The 14,908-nt window shown below is 50.5% G+C and overlaps 1 protein-coding gene across 1 annotated transcript; it reads left to right on the top strand.

Annotated features, from left to right (window-relative positions):
* The first annotated feature begins 901 nt into the window (after window positions 1-901).
* On the top strand, window positions 902-3,115 carry LOC112902233 (probable L-gulonolactone oxidase 6). The gene is made up of 2 exons (XM_025971197.1): window positions 902-1,952; window positions 2,084-3,115. Exons 1-2 carry the CDS (start codon window positions 1,004-1,006, stop codon window positions 2,920-2,922), a joined length of 1,788 nt encoding a protein of 595 aa, XP_025826982.1. The 5' UTR covers window positions 902-1,003; the 3' UTR covers window positions 2,923-3,115.
* Window positions 3,116-14,908: the final 11,793 nt, after the last annotated feature.

Below are 14,908 nucleotides of genomic sequence, written 5' to 3'. Positions count from 1 at the left end.
CGGAAGCGGTTGGAACGGCCTACAAAATAGATAGAACGGAGAGGGAGGGAGGGAGTACATAGTCTACTCGCAAAATCTGCATACAGGGGCCATAACCAATTCTAGGTATTCCGTGACGTATGCAAGTCTACATCAGGCACATTTCCTAACACGACGACGTCGTTTCAGAAATAGGCCGGCCTACTACCGGCTACCAGCACCACAGACGCGACGAAAAGACACTGCACCCGTCCGTGAGCATCGTCTTATCGGCGGCTAATCATTCACCTACAGTTTATTGTATGCTACATATATATAAAAAAAGGCGGCAGTAGCTAATAGCTTATGGAAGGGCGCAATCAAGCACGGGGCGCCATTGCAAGACGTGTCGACATGTCCAAATCCCATCGACCGAGGTGCAACGGCATGGGATCCATACGGTGCTGCCGGTTTCCCTTACCGTCCCGCCGCAAATAGTAAATAATCAGCGAACGTTCGCTTTGGATGGGAAACAAGATAATGCGATTAAAGAGGAGGAACGTATGGTTCCGCGCATGCATGTTGCCTGCCAGTATAATAATCCAGCAGCAGCAACCTTTCCTCACCTTCTCCCTCGGCAAGTTTCGCGTCCGTCGGTGGGCAAGCTGAGTCCAAGCCGAATCAACCAAGGTCCAAAGGCGAGCAGGAGGAGCGGATGATGATGCCTTTCCACACCGCAGCAGCAGCTAGCAGCTGATCGTACCGAAAAAAGATTATTGCGCTCGTGGCGCATGATCACCACATGCATGCCCATGAAATCAACGCGGGGATACCGATATTTTACTCAATATTCCAACCGACACGGTTCAACGGTCAACGGACGTGTGGCATTATAAGCCAGCGGCCTGCCACTGCCAGGCCACACCACACCCCAGCAATCAGCAGCTACTACCACTTGGAGTTGGAACATTCCTGCCAGATAGCTACAGAACAAGCAGTGCAGGTAGTCGATCGCACGCAGCGCCGCAGCCAGAGGCAGGCGCCAATGATGGCCATGCACGGCCTCCTCCGGGCCGTCATCGCAGTTGCCATCACGGTGGCGGCGGCGCAATGGGTCTGCCCCGCGCGCCTCGCCGGGGCCAGCGCGCCGCCGCCGGTGGTCCGGTGCGGCGTGGCGGGCTGCACCGTGACCAACGCGTACGGCGTGTTCCCGGACCGCTCCGCGTGCCGCGCCGCGGCGGCCGCTTTCCCGGCGTCGGAGCGGGAACTGCTCGCCGTGGTGGCCAACGCCACAGCGGCCGGGACCAGGATGAAGGTGGCCACGCGCTACTCCCACAGCGTGCCCAAGCTGGCCTGCCCCGCGGGAGACCGGGGCCTCATCATCAGCACCAACGCGCTGAACCGCGTGGTCGCGGTGGACGCCGCCCGGGGGGAGGTCACCGTGGAGAGCGGCGTCACGCTGGGGCAGCTCATCGACGCCGCGGCGAAGGCCGGGCTGGCGGTGCCGTACACGCCCTACTGGCTGGGGCTCACCGTCGGCGGGCTGCTCTCCACGGGCGCGCACGGGAGCTCCCTCTGGGGGAAGGGCTCCGCTGTGCACGAGTACGTCGTCGGGATGAGGATTGTCACGCCGGCGCCGGCGGCCGAGGGGTACGCCAGGGTGCGGGTGCTCGGGGCCGGCGACCCGGAGCTGGACGCGGCGAAGGTGTCGCTCGGGGTGCTGGGGGTCATCTCGCAGGTCACCCTGGCGCTGCAGCCCATGTTCAAGCGGTCGGTGCGGTTCGAGAGGAGCGACGACGGCGACCTGGCGGACCGTGTCGTAGCCTTCGCCAAAGAGCACGAGTTCGCCGACATCCTCTGGTACCCTGGCCACGGCAAGGCCGTCTACCGCGTCGACGACCGCGTGCCCCTCAACACCTCCGGCGACGGCGTCTACGACTTCATCGGCTTCCGGCCGACGCCCACCCTCGCCCTCAAGGCCGACAGGCTCGCCGGTACGCCGCCATTATTAGTCATGGACTCTTAGTCATGCATGCAACGAACTCATCGATGAGCTCTCCCCCGCGCATTCTATGGCCTACATACTGACAGCAGGTGATTCTGTTGTTTGCTCCTTCGAATGCAGAGGAGGGCGTTGAAGCCACCAAGAACTCCGGCGGCAGGTGCGTCACGGCGCTAGCGACGAGGGCCATCCTCTCCACCGGCAACTACGGCCTGATGAAGAACGGCTTGCTGCCGCCGCTGCCGGGGCGGCCGGTAGTGGGGTTCCAGAACCGCATCCAGTCGTCGGGACGCTGCCTGGCGGGCCCCGACGACGCCCTGCTCACGGCGTGCCCCTGGGACCCGCGCGTCTCCCACGGCACCTTCTACTTCCAGTCCGGCATCAGCGTGCCGCTGTCCCGCGCCGCGTCCTTCATCCGCGACGTGCAGCGGCTGCGCGACCTCAACCCGGACGCGCTCTGCGGCGTGGAGGTGTACAACGGCATCCTGCTGCGCTACGTGAAAGCCTCGTCGGCGCACCTCGGCAAGTCGGAGGACAGCGTGGACTTCGACCTGACCTACTACCGGAGCCGCGACCCGGCGGCGCCGCGGCTGCATGGGGACGCCGTGGAGGAGGTGGAGCAGATGGCGCTGCGCAAGTACGGCGGCCTCCCGCACTGGGGCAAGAACCAGAACGCGGCGTTCGAGGGCGCCGCCGGGAGGTACGGCGCGGCGCGGGTGGCGGCGTTCGTGGCCGTGAAGCGCGCGTTCGACCCCGACGGGCTCTTCTCCAGCGAGTGGAGCGACGCGGTGCTCGGGATCGGCGGCGGCGGCGTGAGCGTGGTGAGGGATGGGTGCGCGCTGGAGGGGCTGTGCGTGTGCGCCCAGGACTCGCACTGCGCGCCCAGCAAGGGGTACTTCTGCCGGCCGGGGAGGGTGTACAAGGAGGCCAGGGTGTGCCGGCGTGACGACGACGACGACTAGCTTGGCACTGGCCGGCAGAGGCTGCATGCTGACGCAGCAAAGTTGGCAGAGTATTCGTTAATTAATGGTTAAGTGTGCATGCAAGATTTCTCATGTATCTACTACATTATCTGTTTGGTTTATAAGCAACCCCTCCTGTTTTTTTTAAAAAAAGATTATTAGTCTATGAGTTTTTATTTTGTTGACGCGGAAATGGAGTTGATATAGATAATGCATTTTCTTTTTTTTATGGGGAACTATGGCAGGCAAGAAGCTAGCCTGAAGTTTCATTAAACCATAGATTACACAGCATTAAAAGGTACAACTCAACACGAGCACTAATAACAAAGAAGCACAACTTATACAATTTAAAGGACAATACATAATATGGAGCAAGGGACCATACCGATCGCCGAAAAGAGTCGCCACCGAACAATATGCTCACCGGACAAACCACAACCAATATGCATCCACACCACCCCTCGTAGCTATGCCGCTCCACTGGTGCCCTCCATCTAAGGGAACGCCAATGAAGTGGGGACTAAAGACAATGGAAGGCACACCAACCGCCGCTTGCCAGGCCCGACCATCTCCTATGAAGTTGGGGGGCAACACCATTTGAAGTACATCCGAGCTCCACGTACTGCTATCCAACGTCATGAAAGAGGAGGAAACCTTAAAGGGGGATAACACAAGAGGTGAATAATAGCATCCGGCATTTGATTCGATGATCCACCAACAGGACAAAGCCGATGGAGTAAAGGCGCCAAAGAAGAATACTTGCCAAACCACGGCAATGGCCAGTGACCAACATCAAGTAGGTCCAAAAAAGAGTACGGACAGAAAATAGATAGGAGACTGCAAGAAGAAAGCACCAGCAACAAATGGCGAAACCAACAGGAGAGATGATATGTGCGAAGGTAGCATAGAAGCTTGCTAGACGGCAAACCGAACAGAGGTCAAGACCTCCCCGCGCACCGGACACGACGCTTTCACTGTCGGGTCACCAAGAAACAAGCAGCCAAAGGCAACAAACGGGTCAAGAACACCCAGAAATTCACTGGATCTGCAACAGAGGTAGGGCACCTCCCCAAGCGGAGGTGGGGCACCTCCCATGCACCGAACGTGGCACTTTCATTGTGCAGCGATGGTGAACTCCACAGTTTGGCCTTAAGTACTCCGCAAAAAGCAGGCTCAACATCGGAGTCCACAGGACCCGCCCCTCCGCATCCCAGGACGACCATGGGCTACTCACTCAATGAATCGACACAAACCGATGCAGAGCAAAGATAGGGTCTCGCCGACGAGGTGGAGGAACAATCAACGAGCCGACGACGAACGAGCAGGCCGCAGCGAGAAGGAGGCCCTGTCGAAGAGGCCCCTGCAGCACCGGATCCACACCCCCAATTTGGTCGGCCTCAGATGAGACCAGTTCCAATGTTGGCCCAGGAACCGCAAGCGGAGGGTAGAGCAATGGCAGCGGCGAGGAACACGGCCGAAGGCCCTGGGTCCGCGAGGGGTGGGGTGCAGGGCAGCCCCGCCAAGGGAAGGAGTTGCCACCGCAGCCACAAAGCGGCCGCATGGCGATTCCCGCACCGGTAGCATTGTGGAGTAGCCTCACACAGCGGCAGCAACGAGGAACGGGGAGGGGGAGGGGCCACTGGTCGCCGCGGATGAGTTGGGCGGGTTTTGGGGAGCCACTGGTGCGAAGCATCGGAGAGCCGAGGCGCAGCAACCTCGACGCTGGTAGATCCAGGAGGGGGCGCCAAAGGAGCACGAGGTCCGAACCCATAGAGGGCGGATCTAGGCGCCGCCGAGCACCATGGACGGCCACAGCACACGTGCGGAGCTCGGAGGGCTCCGGCGGAGGGGCACTTGGGGGGGTGGGGGGAGGTGTCAAACCCAGGTACACGGGACTATACACGTAATATGCTTTTTCTAGGATAAGGGTTGGGATATGGCCCACGCTCTACATCTATTGTAACTACTTGTAGCGTAGTAGAACTACTCCTACAATAGTCAAACTGGTCGGATACAGTAGAGAACTACCAGAAAATTACTCAGGTAGGACTCTAGGGCATGTATCCGACTAGAACTTCCATGTAAACCTGTCCCCCCACCTGGCGTGCCAGTTGTTAGTGTTTTACCGCCACGCCCACCGAGGGATACCCCCGAGGTGGTGAGTTTGTAGGTAGGAGATCACCCGATCACCATCAAAGGTAATACAAACCACACAGGACATAGGCTATTACGCTCCCGGCGGTCCGAATCTGTCTAAACCTTGTGTTCCTTGCACCTTCAAGTTTCTGATCTCGGCGACACTCTATCTACAAACTCACCACCTCAGGAGTATCCTTTGGTGGGCATGACGGTAAAATATCGACAGGAGGGGAGCGGGTGTGGTGTGGAAGGCGGAGAGCCCCGCCGTCGCCGTCGTGGCATACGCACGGACTTCTAGCTTGATGCTCCGGCGGCGAGGGGCAGGAAGGGGGCTGCGGCGAGGCTGAGGGGCGCGGGGGAGACGGTCTTTCCTTCGTCCGCACTGATCAATGCATTTTCTTATCGCTAGTGATGAATTGAATTGGCATTGTATGTACTTGGCGAGCCATGGATCTCCTGCATGCCTCTTGTGTTCAATATGTGCTAATCAAGCGTGCATGCACCAGGATGTATGTATACTAATCTTGTGCTAGTCCAATTAAGTTGACAACCTCTGAGACCGCGCAGCGCTTGCATGGTGGGTGCATAGGAAGGTGCACGTGCTCCTGCTGCTACAGAGCTGCCGCGCCAGGCCATCGACCAAGGGAAGTGAAAACCTAAAAGCGACGCGTTGAAGCAGACGCGGACGCGACCACGTCACCCCACCCGTGCCTGCCTGCCTGTACTTGACAAGGAACACGACACCTGGACGGCGACGTCCGGCCGGTCGCGGCTGTCACCTTACGGCCGGATCGGAGTCAAGATAGGTCCCCTGGCACTGTGCTTACGTAATCCATGTTACAAACTGATCTGGAGCAGATATGCAGCTTACCGGACGTACGGATCAACCATACGAAAACGAAGGGGGGCCAACGGTTATGAAACTGATTGATTTCTTACACGGCAGCAGGTGCATTGTACTCCACTTAAGAACAAAGAAAATATATATCCGCTATCTTAATATAACAGAGTTAAAAAAATCACCACATTTACTAAGAGGTCTAAAAATTACCACGTTAATTGAAGAAAAAAATACACTGTTGGATCTTATAATGATTTAACGATGCAAACTAACCTAAAAGGTACATATGGAATACGCGTAATAAATATATAAATTTAGAATAAAAGAAAATTAAATGTATCATTGATTGATATATAGCAGACTACAACATTACCAAGTCCTAAGACCCTCCCTCTTCCTAATTATAGGAAAAAGAATATTTTGCCTTTCGTATTCATTCAAATTGGAATGCTTCTTTATACCCAAATTAATAAGTCCATAGTTGACCTAGAGAAAACGTTAATTTGAAAGCTAGAAACAAGGCATTTTCCCTATTAGTAGCAAAAAATGCCTTGTTTCTAGCTTTAAAAGTATATTTTAAAAATATACGTCGGCTCAAGATGTGGTCGAAACGATAAGAAAATATCAGTGAAAGGTATGCCGTGACCATAGCACAACTCTGATGTAATTCTGATATGGAAAGATCCACGGGTTTGCAATTGAGAATTTGATGTACATAGAGAGTACGAAGACATTATCACTCAAAGTTATATATGGTAAGTTAAATTATTACAAAAGTAGCATCCCGAGTTGACACAAAAAATTTATGTGTTAATTATTTTTATACCAGAGTGTTAGATGAAGATATTATGTTTAATTCTCCGACCTATAGGTTACCATGTTAATCAGCAAAAAAAATAGAAATATCTCTCATATTGATCTTAGTGGCCCACGTCATAACAACTTGACATACTCTGATGGAAAAGTAAAGTATTGGGGTACACATTTAAATAAAGCTTTGCATCATAAGGAAGGAAAACACATGAGAGATATGGACTTGCATCTATGAACAACAATGCACCTAAGAACTAGGAGAGGAAAAGGAAGGTGGAATAAGGGGACATGACGGAAACGACGACATTGCATAGTGCATAGCCCATGTGGCACACATGTTAGCCACGAAGGGTAAGATAAACAAACCCAACGCGCAACATTACGATTGTGTCAAGTGTGATGGCGCTCTAACAATGGGAAGAAAGAATGAGCGGTCGATGATGGAACCATATTAGCCCAATGCCAATGACCAAGCAAAATGCCACCTTGTATGTGCCACACACGTCTTAGGGACACGAAACCGAGGCTACAAGCGAAATGCCACCTTGTATGTGTCACACACATCTTAGGGACACGAAACCGAGGCTACTGGAATACTGCATGTGTTTGAAAGATGTTGTAGTGATAAAGTGGAGTTGAGGAAATATCCACTACAATCTAATTTCCATCTTAGTTGTGATCTAAATAATGAATACTAGAATTTAGACAACCCACTATAATCTAAATTTCCAACTTAATCATGGCTAGATCCATAAGGCCTTAGTGGACGCTAGAGAGACAGAAAGAAAGGCTCGAAGATAGAGAATGAAAGGAAGAAATCAGTTTTCCCATAGGGAAGATGATAACCGATAATAGAGGGCCTATGGTGTATTTCGAGAGCATATTTTCTATTCCTTTTTAAGATAATTTAAGAGCGTTGGGGGCATAGTCCAGCCTACGTAGAAATGGGTCTCATGTAAAGGTCAGAAGCCTATTTATAAATGTTGTATCCACTAAGGATTTGGCGGCAAATTGTCATCCCTCCCTCCTCTATAAAGGATCCGGGGTCATGAGGATGGGACTCACTTGAGCACTCCACACACTTGCTCTCTTATTTTGTATCTTCATACCTCTCATTTGTTACCCTTTATACCTCTCTCTCTCTCTTCTCTGCCTGGAGGAGTAAAATTCCCAATAAAGAGTTAAACAATTTTCATGAAATTGTAAAAATAGTATATGAATTAAAATTTTGAATTTTCTAAAAATTAAAGATCCATAGTGAGCACTATTAAACAATAAAATTACAATTAGCAGTTTGGTTTGCATACCGCTTAGAAAAATAAAAATAACTGAATAAGACTGTGTGTACACCAAATAGATATAAATAAATACCTAAGTTTTTATAATAACAAAAGGCTAACCAAATGAGTATTATAAAAAAGACCTAAACAAATGACTCATATAGAATGTAATTTGTAATAACTAAATTTAGATTAAAATACTATAGCTAGTGATGAATTAGCTATAAACAATGATGATACACAGATTTACACGTGAACAAAAATATTAGTTCCTTCATTATTTTGTACTGAGATATATATTTATCTAAACTCACGTGTAGCTACTCTCACCAACAATATACCACCGAGCGTATGTCCGTATACTCATTTGTCATTTTATCATTTATCACTTTGAGTATGTTCATATACTAATTCTAAAATACTTCAAAAGGATATATGTATAACAAAAATTTTAAAATCACCCATATTTTTTAAATATATTATATTTATACCTTAGTACTAGTATATAAAAATTAGTATGTCCACGTATTGTATGTATGGTCACATACCCATCTGTCGGTACACACAGATAGGGGTACCTCCTGCTAGGGTGTCCAGGCCCTTGGCTTCTCATAATCCATGAACACCCCCTCACCTCTGAGTCACGTGGCATACGGCCTCCGGGCCTGACTGCTGGGACCACGGTCTCCGGACCCTCCCCGAGCTCCATAAGATCCGGGGCCTCTGCACACCCAGGCGGGCGGGAGAGCCCTCGGGTAGCTCCTGCAGACCCGGCCTCCCCTGGGAGGTCCGGAGCCGCCACGTGTGATGGCCAGACCATCACAGGCCGGCCCGCTCCGACCAGCCACGGGGGCCCCGGACCCCCCTTTCCCCCGGGAAGGGGTCCGGTGCCGCTATGTGCTGCCCAGCGGGAGGAGCGGGGCTGGCCCCGCCGCGTGCCTGCGGCCGGAGGCCCCTTACGGGTCGCCTCCTCACCTACCCGCATTCAATGCGGTAGCTGAGTCGGGCGCGCCAAAGTCAAAAGGTGCGGCCTGCCACTGACACACGGGGCAGGTAAGCTGACACCGCGGTAAGCCCGCCCGTTCTGAAGGTGGCGCGTCGTATCACCGCGCACAGTACGCGGACTGTGTGCAGTCCCGTCACGGCGCTACGCGCGTGATGATGGCCTGTAATAGGTGGGCCAAGGCGTGCGCTGTAACAGTGCGCGCGCCACAGGACAGCCCCGTCTCGCCCTCTGACCGAAGGTCCCATCCCAACAGTAACAGCACGGCTTCACTGTTGGGTAACGCTGACGCCGGACACTGTACAAGACAAGGCTGTACACGGCCATATCCTGGCTGTAGATACGTACATCAACTTCTCGATCGAGAGGACTACGGAGAGGAGCTCGAGGAGATGACCTCTATATCTCTCGTAGAACAGCTCCTATTGGCCGGGCCCACCTGTCGGGGTCCCGCACGATGTAAGCACTCCCCTTGCACTATAAAAGGGAGAGTGTACTCGTTAGAGAAAAAGGTTCAACGATCAGAAACACAGCCAATACAACACCAAAGTGGATGTAGGGTATTACGCTCCGGCGGCCCGAACCACTCTAAATCTTCGTGTCCTTCCTGTGTTCATCTGTCCACCGATCGAGTGCTCCTAAGTCTCCTCCAAACCCATCCTTAACTAGGATTAGGCGGGTGCTTTCCGCCACCCGGCTGGAGAATTCCTCCGACACCATCATAGATGTTCTAATATGATCAAGTACTTCATGTACATTCTTTTCGTTGGGTCAGATACGTCCTACGTCATGAGATACACATGTGGGAGTAGCTACAAATGCGTGAGATACACATATGAGTTTTATCTACACTGGCATGTAGCTATTCTCACCATCAGTATACTACTGTGCGTATGTCCACATAATCATTTATTACTTTGAGTAGGTTCATATACTAATTCTAAGATACTTCAAAAGGATATATACAGAAAATTTCAAAAGCACCCCTATTTTTTAAATATATTATAACTATACCTTAGTACTAGTATATAAAATTAGTATGTCCATATACTGTATGTATGGTCACATACGCAACGTATGTACCATCATAGATGTTCTAGTATGATCACGTATTTTACGTATATGCTCTTCATTGGGTTAGATACATCCTATGCATGAGATACATATTGTGGGAGCAGTTACAAGTGCGTGTAGAATGAATTATATATATATAGGGCCTGTTTAGTTCACTTTGCATTTTTGCAAAATTTTACTGTAGCAAAGAAATCTTGCTAATTTGAAGTACTAAATGAAGTCTATTTGTAAAACTTTTTGCATGGATGGGTGGTAAATCACGAGACGAATCTAATGATGCTAATTAATCCATAATTAAGCAATAATTAGCGGATGGTTACTGTAGTATCACTGTTGCAAAACATGGATTAAGTAGGCTCATTAGATTCGTCTCGCGATTTACAACCCATCCATGCAAAAAGTTTTGCAAATAGACTTCATTTAGTACTTCAAATTAGCAAGATTCCTTTGCTACAGTAAAATTTGGCAAAAATGCAAAGTGAACTAAATAGGCCCATAATACATATTGCAGTAGCGAGTACGTAGGTACCGTATTAATCACGCAATTATATAGTAGGGTTTATATCTATGTTCCATAGATAAATAAGGACGCCCTTGATGACCCCACACCACTTAGACGTACTCTTTTTTCTTTGGAAGGACTCGGAGGTACGACGCGCTTAGATACGCTAGCCGACCATGGGGGTGAACACGACAGGACCGAGCGAGTTGCCGGCGTTGAAGAAGACGCGCACGCGCTCGGCGTTGTAGCCCGGCGACACGGTGGCGCCCGCCGGGACCACCTCGATCGCCACGTCGGGCCTGTCGCCGTTGATCCGCGTCACCGCCGCCGTCGCCGGCCACCCCACCTCCTCCGGCCACGAAGTCTTCGCAGTGCTCATTCTTCTTCTTCACGCGATCGATCGAGATCTTCGCAGTGCTGCACTGCTGCTGCTGCTGGTAGTGGTGGGTTGGATAGAGAGTGCATGCTTCTCCTCAACTGGATGTGGTGTATATATATAGGGATCTCCGTGAACAAGTAGGCGTGCATGTTCATTGGTCATGACGCCCTTGCCGGATCATGTCGAAACTCAATAATAATGAAGCTTTGGTGGTAACTCCGATCCTTGTGATACTATAATAATGAAGCTTTCCGTGTATTTCCTTGTTTACCGACGACAGAAGCACTAAGCAGCTAGCTAGCTGTATTCAATTGTCTGATGGGCCGCGTACACGGAGTGTGCATAGCTAATGATACATGTTTTCCCATAGGCTAATATAGTACAATCAGTATGACGACCACAAAACAGGGATCTACAAACAGAAAGAAAGAAAAAAACTTAGCCTTCAAGTTTCCACACCTCTCCTATATAGTTGGGTCGCTTGAAATTTCATGTGATCTAAATTACAAAGTGCGAACACACCATGAGTTTCCATGTCATCATCAGCCAAGGTTAGGGATGGCCGGATGGGGGGTTTGGGCCCTTGCAAGACGACTCAGAGTGATTTTATGAGACGAATGGATGAAGACGAACGGGATGTTCAGAGGGCGGCTCGATCCACGATAATTTCAAATATGTTCAGAGGGCGGCAGTGTTGCTGAGGAAAAGGAAAATTCCCAAGCTGCTCCTGAAACTTGACATCTCAAAGGGCTTTGACACCGTCGCTTGGCCTTTCCTACTCTAGGTACTGAGAGCTTTTGGGTTTGGGAACAGATGGTGCCAATGGATCTCGATCTTGCTTTCGACTGCTTCCTCACGAATTCTTCTTAATGGATACCCGGGCCCTCCAATTAAACATGGGAGAGGTGTTAGACAGGGGGATTCACTTTCTCCCCTATTGTCCATCTTGGTGATGGAGGCCCTAAACAAGATGGTGTTCAAGGCAAGAGAAGTGGGAGCATTGCAAGCACTGGAGTTACCTTAAATCAAATTCCAGTGCAGCATGTACGCTGATGACGTGATACTGTTCATTAGCCCGACAACAGCCGACGCACTGGCAATTCAGCATATTCTTGGTGTGTTTAGTGAAGCATCTGGACTCAAGACACATTTGCAAAAATGCTCTATCACTCCTATTTTTGGAGATGAGACGGTGCTAAGGGACGTTCAGGAAATCCTGCAATGCAAAATTGACCAGTTCCCAATAAGGTATCTTGGCTTACCCCTCAGCACTAGGAAGTTGCCGAAAGCACATTTTCAGAGTCAGTGGTGGATGCAGTAGCTAGGAAGCTGCCACCGAGACAAGGGCCACTGATGCAAAGAAGTGGCAGATTGATTTGGGTGAAGTCAGTACTAACTGCAGCCCCAGTCTATGCCATGATGGCAGAAAACCTCCCTGCCTGGGCACGGCAGGAAGTTGAGAGCATTTGCAGACGCTTCCTCTGGGCAGGGTCAGATTCGTCAGTCAGATGGAAATGCTTGGTCACTTGGCCAGTGGTGGCAAGACCTACTTCTCTCGGCGGTCTTGGAGTGGCTGACCTTAAGCTGACCGGCTTCGGTCTGCAAACAAGATGGCTTTGGCTACAAAAGACTGACCACGACCGGGCTTGGTCAGCATTACCCATTCAAGTTGATCCCCTGGTACAAGCATTCTTCCACGCCTCAATTTCAGTGATTGTAGGTGATGGCAAAAGAACCTTATTTTGGACCGACAACTGGATTGATGGCATAAGTGTCAGTAGCATGGCACCAACTTTGATCAATGCAGTTTCCAAGAGGGTGATCAAAACACAAACGGTGCACCAATGGCTTCTCAATGCCACCTGGATCACTAAGATAACTGGTGGTCTGTCTGTGCCGGCTATAACTGAATATCTGCAGGTTTGGGATAAGGTTTCAGAAGTGATTTTGAGGGAGGAAATAACATATCGTTTTATCTGGAAGTGGACACCAACCGGGGAGTATACGGCAAGGTCAGCCTGTAGAATGCTTCATGCAGGCTCGACTCCTTTCCCTGGCAGCTCTTAATTTGGAAAACCTGGGCTCCGATGAGGATGAAGATCTTCTTGTGGCTGGCTTTCAGAAGAAGACATTGGACGGCCGACAGACGGATCAGGCACAACCTGGAAGCCAGTGAAACGTGCCTGCTGTGTGACCAAGAACCTGAAACCATTGATCACATCCTCTGTTCGTGCTCATACATTAAGCAGGTCTGGTGGGAGATATTCAGATCGTTGAGGATCAGTTGCCAGCAACACCTGATCAAGGTTCTACGAGAGAACGCTGGATCCAACTTAGGGTGTGTTTGGTCGGGGAGTCAACTTAAATGGAATGGCTCCGTTCCAATTTCTGAGAATGGAGCCACTCCGTTCTACGTTTTGTAAGCAGAACGGAGTCATTCTATTTTTTATTTGGTTGGAGAGTGCGGTTGAGCAGAACCATTCCATTCTGTGTTTGGTTGGAGAGTCAGGTGAGTGTAGTTACCTCATTCTTTGTTGGGGTGAGCTTACCATCATATTTCAATTAAAATGCATCAACTGGTTGACAATTTTACCATCTATGCGACTATGCACCACAACTTTCTCACCCTAAACTTGGATTTTTTAGAAAAAATGGTTACAATCCACACCATCCAAAAAGTAAATCAAGGCAAGCTTTGCTCTATGATGAACTGATGACGTATAGATGCTTGTGGTATTACTTGGTTGTAAATACATCACAGTGTAGCAGCTTATACAGCATCGTCTTGAGGCATAAGCCAACTCGATCTTCCCACAGCCAGCCTCGAGAGCATCAGCTCGCACAGCACCTTTTTTCCTACCGCACCATCTAGCGTATGCAAACAGAACAGGCATAGGCTAATTTGATATTCCCACAACATCAGGCTGTCTGCCAGCTTCGAGCAGCAGCTCACGCGGGGTTGGGATCCGCCGCCGGCCCACCGACTTCGGCACCAACGCGTCGTCCGTGGACGCCGTGCGCCCGGCGGCCGTGCTCTACCCGTCGAGCGCGGCCGACATCGCCACGCTGCTGCGGGCGTCCAGCGCCAGCGCAGGGGGCAGGCCGCGGGGGGCCGGCGGCGCGGGGAGCAGGCCGCGCGGGGGAAGAGAGGGAGCGGTGCCCCTATCTCACGCGCGCGGGAGAGAAGAAAAGGAGTGCTCGCGTCCGGTCGGATTTGGGGAGCGGGATGGTTCCGCGTATGAGCGGAATATTCGCATGTTTTGGCTCCTGGAGCCACTCTGTTCTTTCTCGATTGCAACCAAATGTTTTAGAAAAAAAGGAGCGGAGCGGTTCCATTCCGATTCGCTCTCCAACCAAACATATAGAAGGCAGTGCCCGGATAGCAAGAAAAAAAAGTTTTGACTCTCTCTTCGCACTTGTCTCTTGGCAAGTTTGGAAGGAAAGGAACGCTAGGGTGTTCAGAGGAGCAGAAGCTTCAGTCCAACAGGTGCTCGCACACATCAAGAGGGATGCTGAGCTTTGGATTGAAGCAGGAGCAGTCAAATCTTGGCCCGGGCAAATTTGTAATCGCAGACCGGCGTACGAAGTTGTAGCGTGATGTATAACTTCTAAAACTTCAATCTTAATACAATAATGCGCAGATCTCCTGCGTATTCAAGAAAAAAAAACGAACGGGATGTAGCGATTAGCCGTATATTATGAGATGGAAATGATCGATATTAATCCTGGTTAAAAAGAATGAAGGAACGCCGAGATTTGTCACCTGGAAATAAGAAAACCCCCCAAAATCATATTCCTGTAATAATGTAGCATCTCCCTTAATTTTTCCCTTGGGCTTGGTTGTCGGTTTGCGACGCTAATAATGACAGCGCGTGGCATAACCAGTTAGAAACATCAAATAAAATTAGGACCGTTTCGATCCTTAGAATTGAATTTTATTCTAATAATCATAATT

The sequence above is a fragment of the Panicum hallii genome, chromosome 1 (genome assembly GCF_002211085.1).
Source record: "Panicum hallii strain FIL2 chromosome 1, PHallii_v3.1, whole genome shotgun sequence".
In the NCBI taxonomy this organism is placed as follows: Eukaryota; Viridiplantae; Streptophyta; class Magnoliopsida; order Poales; family Poaceae; genus Panicum; species Panicum hallii.
Note: the sequence above shows the minus strand (reverse complement) of the source record. Positions and strands in the feature narration are given on the sequence as shown.

Bases quoted from the DNA above. Each gene is read 5' to 3' on its own strand.
- LOC112902233 (XM_025971197.1), top strand. From the start codon at position 1,004: ATGATGGCCATGCACGGCCTCCTCCGGGCCGTCATCGCAGTTGCCATC. The intron at 1,953-2,083 runs GTACGCCGCCAT...CTTCGAATGCAG, and splicing joins CAAGGCCGACAGGCTCGCCG to AGGAGGGCGTTGAAGCCACC.